The 24837-nt window shown below is 49.8% G+C and overlaps 2 protein-coding genes across 2 annotated transcripts in view; one reads left to right on the forward strand and one right to left on the reverse strand.

Moving 5' to 3' along the window:
- Nucleotides 1–839: 839 nt before the first annotated feature.
- LOC311125764 (prostaglandin D2 receptor 2-like) lies at nt 840–10575 on the forward strand. The gene is made up of 3 exons (XM_084199796.1): nt 840–873; nt 4508–4702; nt 7763–10575. Exons 2-3 carry the CDS (start codon nt 4556–4558, stop codon nt 8717–8719), a joined length of 1104 nt encoding a protein of 367 aa, XP_084055922.1. The 5' UTR covers nt 840–873; nt 4508–4555; the 3' UTR covers nt 8720–10575.
- The window catches only part of LOC311125765 (centromere protein Q-like), a 19198-nt gene continuing 4246 nt past the window's right edge, over nt 9886–24837 (reverse strand). Inside the window, exons 5-8 of the mRNA XM_084199797.1 lie at nt 21086–21215; nt 20812–20931; nt 12384–12455; nt 9886–10326 (exon numbers count right to left, since the gene is read on the reverse strand). Coding sequence (XP_084055923.1) covers nt 10156–10326; nt 12384–12455; nt 20812–20931; nt 21086–21215 — 493 coding nt within the window. The 3' untranslated portion in view covers nt 9886–10155. The remainder of the gene's footprint in view (nt 10327–12383; nt 12456–20811; nt 20932–21085; nt 21216–24837) is intronic.

Genomic DNA, 24837 nt, shown 5'->3' on the forward strand with positions numbered 1-24837 from the left:
GTGTGCCATTCAGAGGGTGAATGGGCAAGACAAAATATTTCAAATCAAATCAAATCAAATTTTATTTGCCACATGCGCCGAATACAACAGGTGCAGACATTACAGTGAAACGCTTACTTACAGTCCTTAACCAACAGTGCATAAAAATAAAACAACAACAAAAAAAAGTGTTGAGAAAAAAAAGAGCAGAAGTAAAATAAAATAACAGTAGGGAGGCTATATATACAGGGGGGATACTTTGAACGGGCCTTTGAACGGGGTATGCTCAACAGTTTCCCGTGTGTATCATTTAATGTCTCATTCCAGCGAACTTGACACAACTGTGGGAAGCATTGGAGTCAAAATGGGCCAGCATCCCTGTGGAACACTTAACACAATGTAGAGTCCGTGCCCCGATGAATTTAAGCTTTTCTGAGGGCAAAAGGGGGTGCAACTCAATATTAGGAAGGTGTTCTTAATGTTTTGTACACTCAGTACATATAGCCAATTTTGACTTTGCAGCTGGCCCATCTAGTGGAAATCGCTCAGCTCCGCCTCCAGGACAAGATTCATCCCAATAAACGTCAACTTGCACATCAGGTGGTAAATACTCCACACTGATCCTTCCTATAGAAGTATCATACTGTATCTGATGGTAAATCCTCCACCCTGATCCTTCCTGTTGATAGACGTCAGAAAGGATAGCATCAGCAGGGCTGTGTAATGATCCTCCACATAGTGTTGCGTTCAGAGAGTAAAGAGGAACCACACACCACAGCCTCTAGCTACCTTCTCAAGAGATTGCATCAATAAAGGCTAGCCACGCCTTCCTCTCTCCGATCTCACTCTCTCCGGATCTCAGAAGCACAGGGCGACCGACAGACGCAGAGGCAGGTGAGTCAAACCTTCACTAACTTTCATAATGATCTATCAAAAATAACTACATGTTATCACAAAAATGTAAATAGCACATCTATTTCTGAAATGTAAATCTTTCTATATAGTCTTTGTAAAAGGCCATGGCTCTCGGCGGCGGTCAGTCTAACTGATAAGTTATCAAGACACACGGTCACAGTAAGTTGGCAGAAGTCAGTTGCGCTGGAGGTAGACCCGGAGGCATGCAAGTCAAGGTGTGTTGCAAGTCAAGGGGGGGGCGAGGGTGTGTTGGAGGGGGGTTCAGGGTGTGTTGTAATTGAGTCATTCCTTAGGAAGGCAGCGAGGCACGTCAGATAAGCATGGACAGGCCCAGAGAGAGAGAGACAGAGAGAGAGAGAGAGAGAGAGAGAGAGAGAGAGAGACAGAGAGAGAGAGAGAGAGAGAGAGAGAGAGAGAGAGAGACATCAAGTTCAACGTCTAGTTATGATTTACATTTGGTTGAGTTGTCAACTAACTGTGAATTCAACAACAAATGTCACCTTGTGTGTGTGTGTAGGACAATATTGTCTGATGTGTGTGGACAGGTCCAGAGAGAGAGAGTGTAGGGGTGAAACTAGGTGTGATGGAGAACAGTATTGAACTCAGGTTTTGGTGAGGTTGCACTTTTTGGTGATGGATTCAGGGTGGGATGGTCCTCATTCCTTTCACCCAACACATCCCTGACTCACTCAATGTGCATTCCTCCACAATACTCTAGCCAGAGCATAAATGTAGCAGAAAGCATGTGATTTTTACTGATACAACACTCACTGGACAGGTTTCACAGACCCAGATTAAAGCCTATTCTTGAACGAAACCCCCCTTTTCAATGGCAATTCTCCATGAAGAGGCTTAACCTGTGTTTGGGGAAACCGTCCCTCTGAGTAATATTTATGAAACGTATATAAAATGCGTCAGCGCCCGTCCGTTTCACCGCAGTAACAGAAAGATGTGTTAGCCAGACTCTGGACAAGTTGGATTAGACAGTAAAACCAGTCCCACAGGCTGTCAGTCACACAACAGTGACAGGGTGACATGTATAGGGGAGGCAGGTAGCTTTAGTGGGTAAGAGCGTTGTGCCAGTAACCGAAAGGTCGCTGGTTCTAATCCCCCGAGCCGACTAGGTGAAAAATCTGTTGATGTGCCCTCGAGCAAGGCACTTAACCCTAATTGCTCCTGTAAGTCGCTCTGGATAAGAGCGTCTGCTAAATGACTAAAATGTATACAATGTTACACCATAGTGTGGTCTAGTTAACATGTAGCTCCACACTGTGGGTCTCCTTCCTGTGGTCTAGCTAACATGTAGCTCCACACTGTGGGTCTCCTTCCTGTGGTCTAGCTAACATGTAGCTCCACACTGTGGGTCTCCTTCCTGTGGTCTAGTTAACATGTAGCTCCACACTGTGGGTCTCCTTCCTGTGGTCTAGCTAACATGTAGCTCCACACTGTGGGTCTCCTTCCTGTGGTCTAGCTAACATGTAGCTCCACACTGTGGGTCTCCTTCCTGTGGTCTAGCTAACATGTAGCTCCACACTGTGGGTCTCCTTCCTGTGGTCTAGTTAACATGTAGCTCCACACTGTGGGTCTCCTTCCTGTGGTCTAGCTAACATGTAGCTCCACACTGTGGGTCTCCTTCCTGTGGTCTAGTTAACATGTAGCTCCACACTGTGGGTCTCCTTCCTGTGGTCTAGCTAACATGTAGCTCCACACTGTGGGTCTCCTTCCTGTGGTCTAGCTAACATGTAGCTCCACACTGTGGGTCTCCTTCCTGTGGTCTAGCTAACATGTAGCTCCACACTGTGGGTCTCCTTCCTGTGGTCTAGTTAACATGTAGCTCCACACTGTGGGTCTCCTTCCTGTGGTCTAGCTAACATGTAGCTCCACACTGTGGGTCTCCTTCCTGTGGTCTAGTTAACATATATCTCCACACTGTCTGTCTCCATAGGTCTCCTCACAGTATGGAGATATACACTGCTCAAAAAAATAAAGGGAACACTTAAACAACACATCCTAGATCTGAATGAATGAAATAATCTTATTAAATACTTTTTTTCTTTACATAGTTGAATGTGCTGACAACAAAATGACACAAAAATCATCAATGGAAATCAAATTTATCAACCCATGGAGGTCTGGATTTGGAGTCACCCTAAAAATTAAAGTGGAAAACCACACTACAGGCTGATCCAACTTTGATGTAATGTCCTTAAAACAAGTCAAAAGGAGGCTCAATGCCTGGGCATGCTCCTGATGAGGTGGCGGATGGTCTCCTGAGGGATCTCCTCCCAGACTTGGACTAAAGCATCCGCCAACTCCTGGACAGTCTGTGGTGCAACGTGGCGTTGGTGGATGGAGCGAGACATGATGTCCCAGATGTGCTCAATTGGATTCAGGTCTGGGGAACGGGCGGGCCAGTCCATAGCATCAAATGCCTTCCTCTTGCAGGAACTGCTGACACACTCCAGCCACATGAGGTCTAGCATTGTCTTGCATTAGGAGGAACCCAGGGCCAACCGCACCAGCATATGGTCTCACAAGGGGTCTGAGGATCTCATCTCGGTACCTAATGGCAGTCAGGCTACCTCTGGCGAGCACATGGAGGGCTGTGCGGCCCCCCAAAGAAATGCCACCCCACACCATGACTGACCCACCGCCAAACCGGTCATGCTGGAGGATGTTGCAGGCAGCAGAACGTTCTCCACGGCATCTCCAGACTCTGTCACGTCTGTCACGTGCTCAGTGTGAACCTGCTTTCATCTGTGAAGAGCACAGGGCGCCAGTGGCGAATTTGCCAATCTTGGTGTTCTCTGGCAAATGCCAAACGTCCTGCACGGTGTTGGGCTGTAAGCACAACCCCCACCTGTGGACGTCGGGCCCTCATACCACCCTCATGGAGTCTGTTTCTGACCGTTTGAGCAGACACATGCACATTTGTGGCCTGCTGGAGGTCATTTTGCAGGGCTCTGGCAGTGCTCCTCCTGCTCCTCCTTGCACAAAGGCGGAGGTAGCAGTCCTGCTGCTGGGTTGTTGCCCTCCTCCTCCACGTCTCCTGATGTACTGGCCTGTCTCCTGGTAGCGCCTCCATGCTCTGGACACTACGCTGACAGACACAGCAAACCTTCTTGCCACAGCTCGCATTGATGTGCCATCCTGGATGAGCTGCACTACCTGAGCCACTTGTGTGGGTTGTAGACTCCGTCTCATGCTACCACTAGAGTGAAAGCACCGCCAGCATTCAAAAGTGACCAAAACATCAGCCAGGAAGCATAGGAACTGAGAAGTGGTCTGTGGTCACCACCTGCAGAACCAGTCCTTTATTGGGGGTGTCTTGCTAATTGCCTATAATTTCCACCTGTTGTCTATTCCATTTGCACAACAGCATGTGAAATGTATTGTCAATCAGTGTTGCTTCCTAAGTGGACAGTTTGATTTCACAGAAGTGTGATTGACTTGGAGTTACATTGAGTTACAAAGTGTTCCCTTTATTTTTTTGAGCAGTGTATATCTCCACACTGTCTCCATAGGTCTCCTCACTGTGGTCTAGTTAACATATATCTCCATAGGTCTCCTCACTGTGGTCTAGTTAACATATATCTCCATACTGTCTCCATAGGTCTCCTCACAGCAGCCTCCAGGTCTATATCTTCCTATCTGAGCCAATATGAACCTTGTGAACACCAGCCAGTGGTTCCTGACCCGGCCCTCTCCCAGCCCAGCAGGACCCGGTGAAGGACTGGGCTGCACCGGCACCTGGCAGGCAGAGACGGGCCGCATCGCTCAGATGCTGCTCACCATAGTCATCTTCCTGGTGAGTCTCTAGTCTAGAGACTAATTCTAGTTCAGTCTACTTCAGTCCAGGTGCAGGTTTTCGTTCCGGCACACTTGATTCAATTGGCTTCAATCAAAGACCATGCCGTGTTGAATCAGGTGCGTTAGTGCTGGGCTGGAACAAGACCATGCCATGTTGAATCAGGTGCGTTAGTGCTGGGCTGGAACAAGACCATGCCATGTTGAATCAGGTGTGTTAGTGCTGGGCTGGAACAAGACCATGCCATGTTGAATCAGGTGCGTTAGTGCTGGGCTGGAACAAGACCATGCCATGTTGAATCAGGTGTGTTAGTGCTGGGCTGGAACAAGACCATGCCATGTTGAATCAGGTGTGTTAGTGCTGGGCTGGAACAAGACCATGCCATGTTGAATCAGGTGCGTTGGGCTGGAACAAGACCATGCCATGTTGAATCAGGTGCGTTAGTGCTGGGCTGGAACAAGACCATGCCATGTTGAATCAGGTGCGTTGGTGCTGGGCTGGAACAAGACCATGCCATGTTGAATCAGGTGCGTTAGTGCTGGGCTGGAACAAGACCATGCCGTGTTGAATCAGGTGCGTTAGTGCTGGGCTGGAACAAGACCATGCCGTGTTGAATTAGGTGCGTTAGTGCTGGGCTGGAACAAGACCATGCCGTGTTGAATTAGGTGCGTTAGTGCTGGGCTGGAACAAGACCATGCCATGTTGAATCAGGTGTGTTAGTGCTGGGCTGGAACAAGACCATGCCATGTTGAATCAGGTGTGTTGGTGCTGGGCTGGAACAAGACCATGCCATGTTGAATCAGGTGTGTTAGTGCTGGGCTGGAACAAGACCATGCCGTGTTGAATCAGGTGTGTTAGTGCTGGGCTGGAACAAGACCATGCCATGTTGAATCAGGTGCGTTAGTGCTGGGCTGGAACAAGACCATGCCATGTTGAATCAGGTGTGTTAGTGCTGGGCTGGAACAAGACCATGCCATGTTGAATCAGGTGTGTTAGTGTTGGGCTGGAACAAGACCATGCCATGTTGAATCAGGTGCGTTAGTGCTGGGCTGGAACAAGACCATGCCATGTTGAATCAGGTGTGTTAGTGCTGGGCTGGAACAAGACCATGCCGTGTTGAATCAGGTGTGTTAGTGCTGGGCTGGAACAAGACCATGCCGTGTTGAATCAGGTGTGTTAGTGCTGGGATGGAACAAGACCATGCCATGTTGAATCAGGTGAGTTAGTGCTGGGCTGGAACAAGACCATGCCATGTTGAATCAGGTGTGTTAGTGCTGGGCTGGAACAAGACCATGCCATGTTGAATCAGGTGCGTTAGTGCTGGGCTGGAACAAGACCATGCCATGTTGAATCAGGTGTGTTAGTGCTGGGCTGGAACAAGACCATGCCATGTTGAATCAGGTGTGTTAGTGCTGGGCTGGAACAAGACCATGCCATGTTGAATCAGGTGTGTTAGTGCTGGGCTGGAACAAGACCATGCCATGTTGAATCAGGTGCGTTAGTGCTGGGCTGGAACAAGACCATGCCATGTTGAATCAGGTGTGTTAGTGCTGGGCTGGAACAAGACCATGCCATGTTGAATCAGGTGTGTTAGTGCTGGGCTGGAACAAGACCATGCCATGTTGAATCAGGTGTGTTAGTGCTGGGCTGGAACAAGACCATGCCATGTTGAATCAGGTGTGTTAGTGCTGGGCTGGAACAAGACCATGCCATGTTGAATCAGGTGCGTTAGTGCTGGGCTGGAACAAGACCATGCCGTGTTGAATCAGGTGCGTTAGTGCTGGGCTGGAACAAGACCATGCCATGTTGAATCAGGTGTGTTAGTGCTGGGCTGGAACAAGACCATGCCGTGTTGAATCAGGTGTGTTAGTGCTGGGCTGGAACAAGACCATGCCATGTTGAATCAGGTGTGTTAGTGCTGGGCTGGAACAAGACCATGCCATGTTGAATCAGGTTGTGGTGCTGGGCTGGAACAAGACCATGCCATGTTGAATCAGGTGCGTTAGTGCTGGGCTGGAACAAGACCATGCCATGTTGAATCAGGTGTGTTAGTGCTGGGCTGGAACAAGACCATGCCATGTTGAATCAGGTGCGTTAGTGCTGGGCTGGAACAAGACCATGCCATGTTGAATCAGGTGCGTTAGTGCTGGGCTGGAACAAGACCATGCCATGTTGAATCAGGTGTGTTAGTGCTGGGCTGGAACAAGACCATGCCATGTTGAATCAGGTGCGTTAGTGCTGGGCTGGAACAAGACCATGCCATGTTGAATCAGGTGTGTTAGTGCTGGGCTGGAACAAGACCATGCCATGTTGAATCAGGTGTGTTAGTGCTGGGCTGGAACAAGACCATGCCATGTTGAATCAGGTGCGTTAGTGCTGGGCTGGAACAAGACCATGCCATGTTGAATCAGGTGTGTTAGTGCTGGGCTGGAACAAGACCATGCCATGTTGAATCAGGTGTGTTAGTGCTGGGCTGGAACAAGACCATGCCATGTTGAATCAGGTGTGTTAGTGCTGGGCTGGAACAAGACCATGCCATGTTGAATCAGGTGCGTTAGTGCTGGGCTGGAACAAGACCATGCCATGTTGAATCAGGTTGTGGTGCTGGGCTGGAACAAGACCATGCCATGTTGAATCAGGTGTGTTAGTGCTGGGCTGGAACAAGACCATGCCATGTTGAATCAGGTGCGTTAGTGCTGGGCTGGAACAAGACCATGCCATGTTGAATCAGGTGCGTTAGTGCTGGGCTGGAACAAGACCATGCCATATTGAATCAGGTGCGTTAGTGCTGGGCTGGAACAAGACCATGCCATGTTGAATCAGGTGCGTTAGTGCTGGGCTGGAACAAGACCATGCCGTGTTGAATCAGGTGAGTTAGTGCTGGGCTGGAACAAGACCATGCCGTGTTGAATCAGGTGCGTTAGTGCTGGGCTGGAACAAGACCATGCCGTGTTGAATCAGGTGAGTTATACCATTCACACCTGGCATAGCTTCAGTCCTCGAGGTTCCTGCAGTGTCTGCTGGTTTATGACATCACTTCCTCTTCTTGTCTGTCCCCAGGTGGGCGTGACCTTGAACGGCCTAGTGGTGTGGGCGTTGGCCTGGCGTGGGCGTGGCCGCCTGATGAGGCGTGGCAGCGTGGGCGAGGGAGAGACGCGCGGCGCCAGCAGCTTCCGCGTCTACGTGGTGAACCTGGCGTTGGCTGACCTGGTTCTCCTCCTCCGCACCCCTCTGATGCTGGCGTACCTGGCCCACGGCTGTAGCTGGCCCCTGGGGGAACTGGCCTGCCGCCTGGTGATATTCCTGAGGGGCCTGGGGCTGTACGCTGCAGCCTTCCTATTGTGTGCCGTGGCTGTGGAGAGATGTCTGTGTCTCCTCAGGCCAGTCTGGTCCAGTCTGAAGCGTCCTCGCTGGGCTGTTCCCCTGGTGTGTGGTGTCCTCTGGGGGCTGGCTGCTGCCCTCGCCGTCCCCTACCTCCACAGCGCAGCCCTGCTGGAGCTCAACGGTACCACCCAGTGTCTGGAGAGCATTGGGTACAGCGCTGGGCTGTTTCTGACGGAGACGGTCGCTGGGTTCCTCCTGCCTTTAACGGTGTTCCTGGTGAGTAACATAGCCGTGCTGTGGACCGCCAGGCAGGCAGGGGACGCCAGACCAACCTCTTCATCCTCAGCGACTGCGAGACAGATGGCCAGGCTGTACCGGCTCCTCTTCCTCACCATGCTCCTCTTCCTCTCCTGCTGGGTGCCCTACTTCACCTGCCGCTTCCTGCGGGCGCTGGCGGCAGGGCGGCATGACCAGGCGGGGCTGTACCGGGCGTCGTTCACGGGGGCGTACGTCTCTCTGTTCCTGGTGTATCTGAAGAGCTCCCTGAACCCTGTCCTCTACGTGTTCGCCGCCCGAGGCTTGGGGCGCACCGTCCGCGCCTCGCTGCCCTCCACCATCGAGAGAGTCTTCAACGACGACTTGTCTGACTCCAGGAGTAGACGGACCCTAAGGAGGGGGGATTCGCAGATCTAGTTCCCTAAAAAGCCCTGTTAGGGACCCTACATAGGGGAGCCTACCAGATCTAGTGCTCCACAGTCCTGTTAGGGACCCTGCAGCGTTACTAGCTGACTGTATAGCTCCACTGGGGATTACTGCTGACCGTATAGCTCCACTGTGGATTACTGCTGACTGTATAGCTCCACTGTGGATTACTGCTGACTGTATAGCTCCACTGGGGATTACTGCTGACTGTATAGCTCCACTGTGGATTACTGCTGACTGTATAGCTCCACTGTGGATTACTGCTGACTGTATCGCTCCACTGTGGATTACTGCTGACTGTATAGCTCCACTGTGGATTACTGCTGACTGTATAGCTCCACTGTGGATTACTGCTGACTGTATAGCTCCACTGTGGATTACTGCTGACTGTATAGCTCCACTGTGGATTACTGCTGAATGTATAGCTCCACTGGGGATTACTGCTGACTGTTTAGCTCCACTGTGGATTACTGCTGACTGTATAGCTCCACTGTGGATTACTAGCTGACTGTATAGCTCCACTGTGGATTACTGCTGACTGTATAGCTCCACTGTGGATTACTGCTGACTGTATAGCTCCACTGTGGATTACTGCTGACTGTATAGCTCCACTGTGGATTACTGCTGACTGTATAGCTCCACTGTGGATTACTGCTGACTGTATAGCTCCACTGGGGATTACTGCTGACTGTATAGCTCCACTGGGGATTACTGCTGACTGTATAGCTCCACTGGGGATTACTGCTGACTGTATAGCTCCACTGGGGATTACTGAAGCGCTACTAGCTGACTGTGATTGGCTGGCCTACATGCATTCAGACGTTACAGACCCATTCTGGATGACACGTACAGGCTTACTATAGGCATTATCTTCAGCTGGGTGACGGGCTTACTTTGGACTTCATGCATTATTAGAACTATAGGCATTATCTTCAGCTGGGTGACGGGCTTACTTTGGACTTCATGCATTATTAGAACTATAGGCATTATCTTCTGCTGGGTGACGGGCTTACTTTGGACTTCATGCATTATTAGAACTATTGGCATTATCTTCAGCTGGGTGACGGGCTTACTTCAGCCCTGTTTGGACTTCATGCATTATTAGAACTATTGGCATTATCTTAGGAACTGATCAAAAACATTCCAACACAAAAAATACTTCTTCAGGTTTTTAATCCGCAAAACATTATCATCTACTGCTAAAAGAGGAAATCATGAACAACACTTACATATGTACAAATAGGGCTACTCCCAACGCAGTATACAATGTTAACTATGTAGCTATTAAAGTCAGGTGGTCCATGCAGAGCCATATAAAAAAAAAGGCTAATATATGGTCATTTAAATATATGGCTAATATATATGGTCATATAAATATATGGCTAATGGAGTCCTGCTATTGGTGAACCAGGGTGGATGGAGCCTTGCTATTGGCTGACAGCTGTAGGCGGAGTGATCAGGTGGTCAGCGTGTCTGTAGGCAAGGTCCAGTAGATTCTTGGCATCCTGGACCGGCCCGGATGTCTGGAGGGTCTTGGCTAGGTGATGGAGTCTCGTGGTGATGGAGTCTCCGCTAGGAACCAGACGCAGCATCTGCTCCTAGAAGGGGAAGAGGACGGTCGGAAAAACCACTAATTAAAATGTTAAGATGAATTTGTTCAGTAGTGGCCAAACTGTTTCTCCTTCAAGATTTCCCTTTTTTTAAATGACATGTACATGTCATAAAACTCCAGGTTATTCTGAGACCTCTTGACTATAAAAACTATCTTCCCTGAAAGAGCGTTGGAGATCAGACAGAACTACACTGTATAGAATCTCCTATTACCAAAAATAAATGTATTGTAAATGTATTGTAAAGTGTGTTGCAGATTATATAAAATGTAAAATATTGAATGTATTGCAGATCAGACAGAAATGTCTAGAACAGAATGTATTACAGATCAGACAGAAATGGAATGTATAGAATGGATGAACTCTGCTGTGACCTTCCTGGTCTCCTAGTATAGAATGTATTAGCTCTGCTGTGACCTTCCTGGTCTCCTAGTATAGAATGTATTAACTATGCTGTGACCTTCCTGGTCTCCTAGTATAGAATGTATTAACTCTGCTGTGACCTTCCTGGTCTCCTAGTATAGAATGTATTAACTCTGCTGTGACCTTCCTGGTCTCCTAGTATAGAATGGATTAACTCTGCTGTGACCTTCCTGGTCTCCTAGTATAGAATGGATTAGCTCTGCTGTGACCTTCCTGGTCTCCTAGTATAGAATGTATTAACTCTGCTGTGACCTTCCTGGTCTCCTAGTATAGAATGTATTAACTCTGCTGTGACCTTCCTGGTCTCCTAGTATAGAATGTATTAACTCTGCTGTGACCTTCCTGGTCTCCTAGTATAGAATGGATTAACTCTGCTGTGACCTTCCTGGTCTCCTAGTATAGAATGGATTAACTCTGCTGGGACCTTCCTGGTCTCCTAGTATAGAATGTATTAACTCTGCTGTGATCTTCCTGGTCTCCTAGTATAGAATGTATTAACTCTGCTGTGACCTTCCTGGTCTCCTAGTATAGAATGGATTAACTCTGCTGTGACCTTCCTGGTCTCCTAGTATAGAATGGATTAGCTATGCTGGGACCTTCCTGGTCTCCTAGTATAGAATGGATTAACTCTGCTGTGACCTTCCTGGTCTCCTAGTATAGAATGTATTAACTCTGCTGTGACCTTCCTGGTCTCCTAGTATAGAATGGATTAGCTATGCTGGGACCTTCCTGGTCTCCTAGTATAGAATGGATTAACTCTGCTGTGACCTTCCTGGTCTCCTAGTATAGAATGTATTAGCTCTGCTGTGACCTTCCTGGTCTCCTAGTATAGAATGGATTAGCTATGCTGTGACCTTCCTGGTCTCCTAGTATAGAATGGATTAGATCTGCTGTGACCTTCCTGGTCTCCTAGTATAGAATGGATTAGATCTGCTGTGACCTTCCTGGTCTCCTAGTATAGAATGTATTAACTCTGCTGTGACCTTCCTGGTCTCCTAGTATAGAATGGATTAACTCTGCTGTGACCTTCCTGGTCTCCTAGTATAGAATGGATTAGATCTGCTGTGACCTTCCTGGTCTCCTAGTATAGAATGGATTAGATCTGCTGTGACCTTCCTGGTCTCCTAGTATAGAATGTATTAACTCTGCTGTGACCTTCCTGGTCTCCTAGTATAGAATGTATTAACTCTGCTGTGACCTTCCTGGTCTCCTAGTATAGAATGTATTAACTCTGCTGTGACCTTCCTGGTCTCCTAGTATAGAATGTATTAACTCTGCTGTGACCTTCCTGGTCTCCTAGTATAGAATGTATTAACTCTGCTGGGACCTTCCTGGTCTCCTAGTATAGAATGTATTAACTCTGCTGTGACCTTCCTGGTCTCCTAGTATAGAATGTATTAACTCTGCTGTGACCTTCCTGGTCTCCTAGTATAGAATGGATTAGATTTTAAGAACTAAATATAAAATGTGTCTGACCACATCCTCTTCTACAGAAAACTGAGATCACAATCACTTCCAGAATAAACCACTGCTATGAAAACCTGTGTCTGTGACTGAAGAGACTATTGTTTATGGTTCCCAGAATGCATTGGGAACCTGTGTGTGTGTTACAGCTTGTTAACCTGTAAGGGTCTGTCTTTACGCTGTGGCACAGTGGGGAGACGAAGGACTCCTTGTTCTGACAACTGGAGGATCTAAGACAACATAGAGAGGAGAGGAGGGGAGGAGGAGAGGAGGAGGAGAGAGGAGGAGAGGAGGGGAGGAGGAGAGGAGGAGGAGAGAGGAGGAGCCATAAACAGAAGAACACACAGGCTGCATCTCAAATGACCTTTGACTAGACTATTCCCTATATAGTGCATTACCTTTAGCTCACTATTCCCTATATAGTGCATTACCTTTAGCTCCCTAGACTATTCCCTATATAGTGCATTACCTTTAGCTCCCTAGACTATTCCCTATATAGTGCATTACCTTTAGCTCCATATTCCCTATATAGTGCATTACCTTTAGCTCCCTATTCCCTATATAGTGCATTACCTTTAGCTCCCTAGACTATTCCCTATATAGTGCATTACCTTTAGCTCCCTATTCCCTATATAGTGCATTACCTTTAGCTCCCTAGACTATTCCCTATATAGTGCATTACCTTTAGCTCCCTATTCCCTATATGGTGCATTACCTTTAGCTCCCTATATAGTGCATTACCTTTAGCTCCCTATATAGTGCATTACCTTTAGCTCCCTATATAGTGCATTACCTTTAGCTCCCTAGACTATTCCCTATATAGTGCATTACCTTTAGCTCCCTATATAGTGCATTACCTTTAGCTCCCTAGACTATTCCCTATATAGTGCATTACCTTTAGCTCCCTAGACTATTCCCTATATAGTGCATTACCTTTAGCTTCCTAGACTATTCCCTATATAGTGCATTACCTTTAGCTCCCTAGACTATTCCCTATATAGTGCATTACCTTTAGCTCCCTAGACTATTCCCTATATAGTGCATTACCTTTAGCTCCCTAGACTATTCCCTATATAGTGCATTACCTTTAGCTCCCTATTCCCTATATAGTGCATTGCCTTTAGCTCCCTATTCCCTATATAGTGCATTACCTTTAGCTCCCTAGACTATTCCCTATATAGTGCATTACCTTTAGCTCCCTAGACTATTCCCTATATAGTGCATTACCTTTAGCTCCCTATTCCCTATATAGTGCATTACCTTTAGCTCCCTAGACTATTCCCTATATAGTGCATTACCTTTAGCTCCCTATTCCCTATATAGTGCATTACCTTTAGCTCCCTAGACTATTCCCTATATAGTGCATTACCTTTAGCTCCCTATTCCCTATATAGTGCATTACCTTTAGCTCCCTATTCCCTATATAGTGCATTACCTTTAGCTCCCTATTCCCTATATAGTGCATTACCTTTAGCTCCCTAGACTATTCCCTATATAGTGCATTACCTTTAGCTCCCTAGACTATACCCTATATAGTGCATTACCTTTAGCTCCCTATTCCCTATATAGTGCATTACCTTTAGCTCCCTAGACTATTCCCTATATAGTGCATTACCTTTAGCTCCCTATTCCCTATTTAGTGCATTACCTTTAGCTCCCTAGACTATTCCCTATTTAGTGCATTACCTTTAGCTCCCTAGACTATTCCCTATATAGTGCATTACCTTTAGCTCCCTAGACTATTCCCTATATAGTGCATTACCTTTAGCTCCCTAGACTATTCCCTATATAGTGCATTACCTTTAGCTCCCTAGACTATTCCCTATATAGTGCATTACCTTTAGCTCCCTAGACTATTCCCTATATAGTGCATTACCTTTAGCTCCCTATTCCCTATATAGTGCATTACCTTTAGCTCCCTAGACTTTTCCCTATATAGTGCATTACCTTTAGCTCCCGGTCACAATATTACACTATTTAGTTAATAGGGTCCTATTTAGAATGCCACTGAGGACTTGATCCCCATCAAGGAGGAAGCTTCCTGTCAATGAAAGAACCAGATACCCAAATATGGGCTTAGTTCCTATTTTGTCATCATTCTATTACAAAACCAATTCCAGACAACGTCTTCTTCTTACCGAAGTATTTTGCTTCCATCTGTAATGTTCAGTTATGTTGCTACACAGAGTTCCTGTAGATTCCCGTGTAGCTCAGTTGGTAGAGCATGGCGTTTGCAACGGCAGGGTTTATTTTATTTAACCAGGCAAGTCAGTTAAGAACAAATTCTTATTTACAATGACGGCCTACACCGGCCAAACCCGGACGACGCTGGGCCAATTGTGCGCCGCCCTATGGGACTCCCAATCACGGGCCGGTTGTGATACAGCCTGGAATCGAACCAGGGGGTCTGTAGTGACGCCTCAAGCACTGAGATGCAGTGCCTTAGACCGCTGCACCACTCGGTTTCCCACGGGGGGCCAGTATGAACAAAAATTAATATGTATGCACTCACTAACTGTAAGTCGCTCTGGATAAGAGCGTCTGCTAAATGACTAAAATTTAAAAAATTTAAAAATGTAGATTGTTCTAAAGACATTATTAACTCAGTAATAGACTATACATTATGTTGATTCCTACTATGAAAGTATCTGCCAGGCCCTGCTGACTCCCTCCCTCTCACCCACTGTGGAGAAGGCTAAAGGCTGCTGACTCCCTCCCTCTCCCCACTGTGGAGAAGGCTGCTGACTCCCTCCCTCTCCCCACTGTGGAGAAGGCTGCTGACTCCCTCCCTCTCCCCACTGTGGAGAAGGCTAAAGGCTGCTGACTCCCTCCCTCTCCCCACTGTGGAGAAGGCTAAAGGCTGCTGAATCCCTCCCTCTCCCCACTGTGGAGAAGGCTGCTGACTCCCTCCCTCTCCCCACTGTGGAGAAGGCTAAAGGCTGCTGACTCCCTCCCTCTCCCCACTGTGGAGAAGGCTAAAGGCTGCTGACTCCCTCCCTCTCCCCACTGTGGAGAAGGCTAACGGCTGCTGACTCCCTCCCTCTCCCCACTGTGGAGAAGGCTAATGGCTGCTGACTCCCTCCCTCTCCCCACTGTGGAGAAGGCTAAAGGCTGCTGACTCCCTCCCTCTCCCCACTGTGGAGAAGGCTGCTGACTCCCTCCCTCTCCCCACTGTGGAGAAGGCTAAAGGCTGCTGACTCCCTCCCTCTCCCCACTGTGGAGAAGGCTGCTGACTCCCTCCCTCTCCCCACTGTGGAGAAGGCTGCTGACTCCCTCCCTCTCCCCACTGTGGAGAAGGCTAACGGCTGCTGACTCCCTCCCTCTCCCCACTGTGGAGAAGGCTAAAGGCTGCTGACTCCCTCCCTCTCCCCACTGTGGAGAAGGCTAAAGGCTGCTGACTCCCTCCCTCTCCCCACTGTGGAGAAGGCTGCTGACTCCCTCCCTCTCCCCACTGTGGAGAAGGCTAACGGCTGCTGAATCCCTCCCTCTCCCCACTGTGGAGAAGGCTAACGGCTGCTGACTCCCTCCCTCTCCCCACTGTGGAGAAGGCTAAAGGCTGCTGACTCCCTCCCTCTCCCCACTGTGGAGAAGGCTAAAGGCTGCTGAATCCCTCCCTCTCCCCACTGTGGAGAAGGCTAACGGCTGCTGACTCCCTCCCTCTCCCCACTGTGGAGAAGGCTAAAGGCTGCTGACTCCCTCCCTCTCCCCACTGTGGAGAAGGCTAAAGGCTGCTGACTCCCTCCCTCTCCCCACTGTGGAGAAGGCTAAAGGCTGCTGACTCCCTCCCTCTCCCCACTGTGGAGAAGGCTAACGGCTGCTGACTCCCTCCCTCTCCCCACTGTGGAGAAGGCTAAAGGCTGCTGACTCCCTCCCTCTCCCCACTGTGGAGAAGGCTAACGGCTGCTGACTCCCTCCCTCTCCCCACTGTGGAGAAGGCTAAAGGCTGCTGACTCCCTCCCTCTCCCCACTGTGGAGAAGGCTAAAGGCTGCTGACTCCCTCCCTCTCCCCACTGTGGAGAAGGCTAACGGCTGCTGACTCCCTCCCTCTCCCCACTGTGGAGAAGGCTGCTGACTCCCTCCCTCTCCCCACTGTGGAGAAGGCTAAAGGCTGCTGACTCCCTCCCTCTCCCCACTGTGGAGAAGGCTAAAGGCTGCTGACTCCCTCCCTCTCCCCACTGTGGAGAAGGCTAAAGTCTGCTGACTCCCTCCCTCTCCCCACTGTGGAGAAGGCTAAAGGCTGCTGACTCCCTCCCTCTCCCCACTGTGGAGAAGGCTAAAGGCTGCTGACTCCCTCCCTCTCCCCACTGTGGAGAAGGCTAACGGCTGCTGAATCCCTCCCTCTCCCCACTGTGGAGAAGGCTGTAGGCTGCTGACTCCCTCCCTCTCCCCACAGTGGAGAAGGCTAAAGGCTGCTGACTCCCTCCCTCTCCCCACTGTGGAGAAGGCTAAAGGCTGCTGACTCCCTCCCTCTCCCCACTGTGGAGAAGGCTAAAGGCTGCTTACTCCCTCCCTCTCCCCACTGTGGAGAAGGCTGCTGACTCCCTCCCTCTCCCCACTGTGGAGAAGGCTAAAGGCTGCTGACTCCCTCCCTCTCCCCACTGTGGAGAAGGCTAAAGGCTGCTGACTCCCTCCCTCTCCCCACTGTGGAGAAGGCTAAAGTCTGCTGACTCCCTCCCTCTCCCCACTGTGGAGAAGGCTAAAGGCTGCTGACTCCCTCCCTCTCCCCACTGTGGAGAAGGCTAAAGGCTGCTGACTCCCTCCCTCTCCCCACTGTGGAGAAGGCTAACGGCTGCTGAATCCCTCCCTCTCCCCACTGTGGAGAAGGCTGTAGGCTGCTGACTCCCTCCCTCTCCCCACAGTGGAGAAGGCTAAAGGCTGCTGACTCCCTCCCTCTCCCCACTGTGGAGAAGGCTAAAGGCTGCTGACTCCCTCCCTCTCCCCACTGTGGAGAAGGCTAAAGGCTGCTTACTCCCTCCCTCTCCCCACTGTGGAGAAGGCTGCTGACTCCCTCCCTCTCCCCACTGTGGAGAAGGCTGCTGACTCCCTCCCTCTCCCCACTGTGGAGAAGGCTAAAGGCTGCTGACTCCCTCCCTCTCCCCACTGTGGAGAAGGCTGCTGACTCCCTCCCTCTCCCCACTGTGGAGAAGGCTGCTGACTCCCTCCCTCTCCCCACTGTGGAGAAGGCTAACGGCTGCTGACTCCCTCCCTCTCCCCACTGTGGAGAAGGCTAAAGGCTGCTGACTCCCTCCCTCTCCCCACTGTGGAGAAGGCTAAAGGCTGCTGACTCCCTCCCTCTCCCCACTGTGGAGAAGGCTGCTGACTCCCTCCCTCTCCCCACTGTGGAGAAGGCTAACGGCTGCTGAATCCCTCCCTCTCCCCACTGTGGAGAAGGCTAACGGCTGCTGACTCCCTCCCTCTCCCCACTGTGGAGAAGGCTAAAGGCTGCTGACTCCCTCCCTCTCCCCACTGTGGAGAAGGCTAAAGGCTGCTGAATCCCTCCCTCTCCCCACTGTGGAGAAGGCTAACGGCTGCTGACTCCCTCCCTCTCCCCACTGTGGAGAAGGCTAAAGGCTGCTGACTCCCTCCCTCTCCCCACTGTGGAGAAGGCAAAAGGCTGCTGACTCCCTCCCTCTCCCCACTGTGGAGAAGGCTAAAGGCTGCTGACTCCCTCCCTCTCCCCACTGTGGAGAAGGCTAACGGCTGCTGACTCCCTCCCTCTCCCCACTGTGGAGAAGGCTAAAGGCTGCTGACTCCCTCCCTCTCCCCACTGTGGAGAAGGCTAACGGCTGCTGACTCCCTCCCTCTCCCCACTGTGGAGAAGGCTAAAGGCTGCTGACTCCCTCCCTCTCCCCACTGTGGAGAAGGCTAAAGGCTGCTGACTCCCTCCCTCTCCCCACTGTGGAGAAGGCTAAAGGCTGCTGACTCCCTCCCTCTCCCCACTGTGGAGAAGGCTGCTGACTCCCTCCCTCTCCCCACTGTGGAGAAGGCTAAAGGCTGCTGACTCCCTCCCTCTCCCCACTGTGGAGAAGGCTAAAGGCTGCTGACTCCCTCCCTCTCCCCACTGTGGAGAAGGCTAAAGGCTGCTGACTCCCTCCCTCTCCCCACTGTGGAGAAGGCTAAAGGCTGCTGACTCCCTCCCTCTCCCCACTGTGGAGAAGGCTAAAGGCTGCTGACTCCCTCCCTCTCCCCACTGTGGAGAAGGCTGTAGGCTGCTGAATCCCTCCCTCTCCCCACTGTGGAGAAGGCTGTAGGCTGCTGACTCCCTCCCTCTCCCCACAGTGGAGAAGGCTAAAGGCTGCTGACTCCCTCCCTCTCCCCACTGTGGAGAAGGCTAAAGGCTGCTGACTCCCTCCCTCTCCCCACTGTGGAGAAGGCTAAAGGCTGCTGACTCCCTCCCTCTCCCCACTGTGGAGAAGGCTGCTGACTCCCTCCCTCTCCCCACTGTGGAGAAGGCTGCTGACTCCCTCCCTCTCCCCACTGTGGAGAAGGCTAAAGGCTGCTGACTCCCTCCCTCTCCCCACTGTGGAGAAGGCTAAAGGCTGCTGACTCCCTCCCTCTCCCCACTGTGGAGAAGGCTAAAGGCTGCTGACTCCCTCCCTCTCCCCACTGTGGAGAAGGCTAAAGGCTGCTGACTCCCTCCCTCTCCCCACTGTGGAGAAGGCTAAAGGCTGCTGACTCCCTCCCTCTCCCCACTGTGGAGAAGGCTGCTGACTCCCTCCCTCTCCCCACTGTGGAGAAGGCTAAAGGCTGCTGACTCCCTCCCTCTCCCCACTGTGGAGAAGGCTAAAGGCTGCTGACTCCCTCCCTCTCCCCACTGTGGAGAAGGCTGCTGACTCCCTCCCTCTCCCCACTGTGGAGAAGGCTAAAGGCTGCTGACTCCCTCCCTCTCCCCACTGTGGAGAAGGCTGCTGACTCCCTCCCTCTCCCCACTGTGGAGAAGGCTAAAGGCTGCTGACTCCCTCCCTCTCCCCACTGTGGAGAAGGCTAAAGGCTGCTGACTCCCTCCCTCTCCCCACTGTGGAGAAGGCTAACGGCTGCTGACTCCCTCCCTCTCCCCACTGTGGAGAAGGCTAAAGGCTGCTGACTCCCTCCCTCTCCCCACTGTGGAGAAGGCTAACGGCTGCTGACTCCCTCCCTCTCCCCACTGTGGAGATGGCTAAAGGCTGCTGAATCCCTCCCTCTCCCCACTGCGGAGAAGGCTAAAGGCTGCTGACTCCCTCTCCCCACTGTGGAGAAGGCTGCTGACTCCCTCCCTCTCCCCACTGTGGAGAAGGCTGCTGACTCCCTCCCTCTCCCCACTGTGGAGAAGGCTAAAGGCTGCTGACTCCCTCCCTCTCCCCACTGTGGAGAAGGCTAAAGGCTGCTGACTCCCTCCCTCTCCCCACTGTGGAGAAGGCTGCTGACTCCCTCCCTCTCCCCACTGTGGAGAAGGCTAAAGGCTGCTGACTCCCTCCCTCTCCCCACTGTGGAGAAGGCTGCTGACTCCCTCCCTCTCCCCACTGTGGAGAAGGCTGCTGACTCCCTCCCTCTCCCCACTGTGGAGAAGGCTAAAGGCTGCTGACTCCCTCCCTCTCCCCACTGTGGAGAAGGCTAAAGGCTGCTGACTCCCTCCCTCTCCCCACTGTGGAGAAGGCTAAAGGCTGCTGACTCCCTCCCTCTCCCCACTGTGGAGAAGGCTAAAGGCTGCTGACTCCCTCCCTCTCCCCACTGTGGAGAAGGCTAAAGGCTGCTGACTCCCTCCCTCTCCCCACTGTGGAGAAGGCTAAAGGCTGCTGACTCCCTCCCTCTCCCCACTGTGGAGAAGGCTAAAGGCTGCTGACTCCCTCCCTCTCCCCACTGTGGAGAAGGCTAAAGGCTGCTGACTCCCTCCCTCTCCCCACTGTGGAGAAGGCTAAAGGCTGCTGACTCCCTCCCTCTCCCCACTGTGGAGAAGGCTAAAGGCTGCTGACTCCCTCCCTCTCCCCACTGTGGAGAAGGCTAAAGGCTGCTGACTCCCTCCCTCTCCCCACTGTGGAGAAGGCTGTAGGCTGCTGACTCCCTCCCTCTCCCCACTGTGGAGAAGGCTGCTGACTCCCTCCCTCTCCCCACTGTGGAGAAGGCTAAAGGCTGCTGACTCCCTCCCTCTCCCCACTGTGGAGAAGGCTTCTGACTCCCTCCCTCTCCCCACTGTGGAGAAGGCTGCTGACTCCCTTCCTCTCCCCACTGTGGAGAAGGCTGCTGACTCCCTTCCTCTCCCCACTGTGGAGAAGGCTAAAGGCTGCTGACTCCCTCCCTCTCCCCACTGTGGAGAAGGCTAAAGGCTGCTGACTCCCCCAAAAAAAGTATTTATTGTAACGTAATCGCTGTAATTATCGCTATTATTTATTTATTTTTACATTAATAATAATAATAATAATAATAATAATAAGCCATTTAGCAGACGCTTTTATCCAAAGCGACTTACAGTCATGTGTGCATACATTTTTACGTATGGGTGGTCCCTGGGATCGAACCCACTACCCTGGCGTTAGAGATATCTGAACCCAGGTCTGGTCTGTCTTACCGGAAGTATTAGAGATATCTGAACCCAGGTCTGGTCTGTCTCACCTGCTGGTTCCTCTCCTCCTCCTGGTCCAGTAGTTGTCTGAGGTTAAAACACTGGCGCTCCAGAGAGTCTCTGTCCTCCTCCATCTGTTCTAGAGAGGCCACCACAGACCTCAGCTCCGCCTGGGACCCACAGTAGCAGAATCAAGACTAGATAACCACAGACCTCAGCTCCGCCTGGACCCACAGTAGCAGAATCAAGACTAGATAACCACACACATACCATGCAAATATTCACACACACACACACACACACACCCCCTTCCCAGTGTCGCACCGCCAGCTTGTTGAGGCTCTTCTTGCCCACGGCTGCCTTTCTAGTCTCTTCCTGGTGTTGACGGGAAGCATGACTCGTCATTTCCTGGTTCTGGATTGGGACTGACAGCTGAGCCAGTTTAGACAGGAACCTGGAACCATCGGCACGATACAGTCAATGTGTTAGCCAAGAAAGACTTCTTATAGTAGGATCAAGTGTGTTAGCCATGAAAGACGTCTTATAGTAGGATCAAGTGTGTTAGCCATGAAAGACGTCTTATAGTAGGATCAAGTGTGTTAGCCATGAAAGACGTCTTATAGTAGGATCAAGTGTGTTAGCCAAGAAAGACTTCTTATAGTAGGATCAAGTGTGTTAGCCATGAAAGACGTCTTATAGTAGGATCAAGTGTGTTAGCCATGAAAGACGTCTTATAGTAGGATCAAGTGTGTTAGCCAAGAAAGACGTCTTATAGTAGGATCAAGTGTGTTAGCCAAGAAAGACTTCTTATAGTAGGATCAAGTGTTTTAGCCAAGAAAGACGTCTTATAGTAGGATCAAGTGTGTTAGCCATGAAAGACGTCTTATAGTAGGATCAAGTGTGTTAGCCAAGAAATACTTCTTATAGTAGGATCAAGTGTGTTAGCCATGAAAGACGTCTTATAGTAGGATCAAGTGTGTTAGCCATGAAAGACTTCTTATAGTAGGATCAAGTCTGTTAGCCATGAAAGACGTCTTATAGTAGGATCAAGTGTGTTAGCCAAGAAAGACGTCTTATAGTAGGATCAAGTGTGTTAGCCATGAAATACGTCTTATAGTAGGATCAAGTGTGTTAGCCAAGAAAGACTTCTTATAGTAGGATCAAGTGTGTTAGCCATGAAAGACGTCTTATAGTAGGATCAAGTGTGTTAGCCAAGAAAGACGTCTTATAGTAGGATCAAGTGTGTTAGCCATGAAAGACGTCTTATAGTAGGATCAAGTGTGTTAGCCAAGAAAGACTTCTTATAGTAGGATCAAGTGTGTTAGCCATGAAATACTTCTTATAGTAGGATCAAGTGTGTTAGCCATGAAAGACTTCTTATAGTAGGATCAAGTGTGTTAGCCATGAAATACTTCTTATAGTAGGATCAAGTGTGTTAGCCAAGAAAGACTTCTTATAGTAGGATCAAGTGTGTTAGCCATGAAATACTTCTTATAGTAGGATCAAGTGTGTTAGCCATGAAAGACTTCTTATAGTAGGATCAAGTGTGTTAGCCAAGAAAGACTTCTTATAGTAGGATCAAGTGTGTTAGCCATGAAAGACGTCTTATAGTAGGATCAAGTGTGTTAGCCAAGAAAGACGTCTTATAGTAGGATCAAGTGTGTTAGCCATGAAAGACGTCTTATAGTAGGATCAAGTGTGTTAGCCAAGAAAGACTTCTTATAGTAGGATCAAGTGTGTTAGCCATGAAAGACGTCTTATAGTAGGATCAAGTGTGTTAGCCAAGAAAGACGTCTTATAGTAGGATCAAGTGTGTTAGCCATGAAAGACGTCTTATAGTAGGATCAAGTGTGTTAGCCAAGAAAGACTTCTTATAGTAGGATCAAGTGTGTTAGCCATGAAATACTTCTTATAGTAGGATCAAGTGTGTTAGCCATGAAAGACTTCTTATAGTAGGATCAAGTGTGTTAGCCATGAAATACTTCTTATAGTAGGATCAAGTGTGTTAGCCAAGAAAGACTTCTTATAGTAGGATCAAGTGTGTTAGCCATGAAATACTTCTTATAGTAGGATCAAGTGTGTTAGCCATGAAAGACTTCTTATAGTAGGATCAAGTGTGTTAGCCAAGAAAGACTTCTTATAGTAGGATCAAGTGTGTTAGCCATGAAAGACGTCTTATAGTAGGATCAAGTGTGTTAGCCAAGAAAGACGTCTTATAGTAGGATCAAGTGTGTTAGCCATGAAAGACGTCTTATAGTAGGATCAAGTGTGTTAGCCAAGAAAGACTTCTTATAGTAGGATCAAGTGTGTTAGCCATGAAAGACGTCTTATAGTAGGATCAAGTGTGTTAGCCGAGAAAGACTTCTTATAGTAGGATCAAGTCGCTTAACATAACTAAATATAGAGTGCATTCGGAAATTATTCAGACCCCTTGACCTTTTCCACATTTTGTTACGTTACAGCCTTATTCTAAAATGGATTAAATAAATAAAAATCCTCATCAATCTACACACAATACCCCATAATGACCCATTACCCCATAATGACCCAATACCCCATAATGACCCAATACCCCATAATGACCCAATACGCCATAATGACCCAATACCCCATAATGACCCATTACCCCATAATGACCCAATACCCCATAATGACCCAACACCCCATAATGACCCAACACCCCATAATGACCCAACACCCCATAATGACCCAACACCCCATAATGACCCAACACCCCATAATGACCCAACACCCCATAATGACCCAATACCCCATAATGACCCAATACCCCATAATGACCCAATACCCCATAATGACCCAATACCCCATAATGACCCAATACCCCATAATGACAAAGTGAAAGCAGGTTTTTAGAAGAAAGAAAAGGAAATACCTTACTTACATAAGTATTCAGACCCTTTGCTATGAGACTCGAAATTTTCCATTGATCATCCTTGAGAGGTTTCTGCAACTTGATTGGAGTCAACCCTAAGTAAATTCAATTGATTGGACATGATTTGGAAAGGCACACACCTGTCTATATAAGATCCCACAGTTGACAGTGCATGTCAGAGCAAAAACCAAGCCATGAGGTTGAAGGAATTATCGGTAGAGCTCAGAGACAGGATTGTGTTGAGGCACAGATCTGGGGAAGGGTACCAAAATAATTCTGCAGCATTGAAGGTCCCCAAGAACACAGCGGCCTCCATCATTCTTAAATGGAAGAAGTTTGGAACCACCAAGACTCTTCCTAGAGCTGGCCGCCCGGCCAAACTGAGCAATCCGGGGAGAAAGGCCTTGGTCAGGGAGGTAACCAAGAACCCGATGGTCACTCTGACAGAGCTCCAGAGTTCCTCTGTGGAGATGGGAGAACCTTCCAGAAGGACAACCATCTCTGCAGCACTCCACCAATCAGGCCTTTATGGTAGAGTGGCCAGACGGAAGCTACTCCTCAGTAAATGGCACGACAGCCCGCTTGGAGTTTGCCAAAAGGCACCTAAAGGAATCTGACCATGAAAAACAAGATTCTCTGGTCTGATGAAACCAAGATTTAACTCTTTGGCCTGAATGCTAAGCGTCACATCTGGATGAAACCTGGCACCATCCCTACGGTGAAGCATGGTGGTGGCAGCATCATGCTGTGGGGATGTTTTTCAGCGGCAGGGACTGGGAAACTAGTCAGGATTGAGGGAAAGATGAACGGCGCAAAGTACAGAGAGATCCTTGATGAAAACCTGCTCCAGAGCGCTCAGGACCTCAGACTGGGGCGAAGGTTCACCATCCAACAGGACAACGACCCTAAGCACACAGCCAAGACAACGCAGGAGTGGCTTCGGGACAAGTCTCTGAATGTCCTTGAGTGGCCCAGCCAGAGCCCGGACTTGAATCCTGTGGAGGGACCTGAAAATAGCTGTGAAGCATTGCTCCCCATCCAACCTGACAGAGCTTGAGAGGATCTGCAGAGAAGAACGGGAGAAACTCCCCAAATACAGGTGTGCCAAGCTTGTAGCGTCATACCCAAGAAGACTCGAGGCTGTAATCGCTGCAAAAGGTGCTTCAACAAAAAGGACTGAGGA

Source organism: Coregonus lavaretus (genome assembly GCF_964263955.1).
Source record: "Coregonus lavaretus genome assembly, contig: HAP1_SCAFFOLD_610, whole genome shotgun sequence".
Lineage (NCBI taxonomy): Eukaryota > Metazoa > Chordata > Actinopteri > Salmoniformes > Salmonidae > Coregonus > Coregonus lavaretus.

Bases quoted from the DNA above. Each gene is read 5' to 3' on its own strand.
- LOC311125764 (XM_084199796.1), top strand. From the start codon at position 4,556: ATGAACCTTGTGAACACCAGCCAGTGGTTCCTGACCCGGCCCTCTCCC. The intron at 4,703-7,762 runs GTGAGTCTCTAG...GTCTGTCCCCAG, and splicing joins TCACCATAGTCATCTTCCTG to GTGGGCGTGACCTTGAACGG.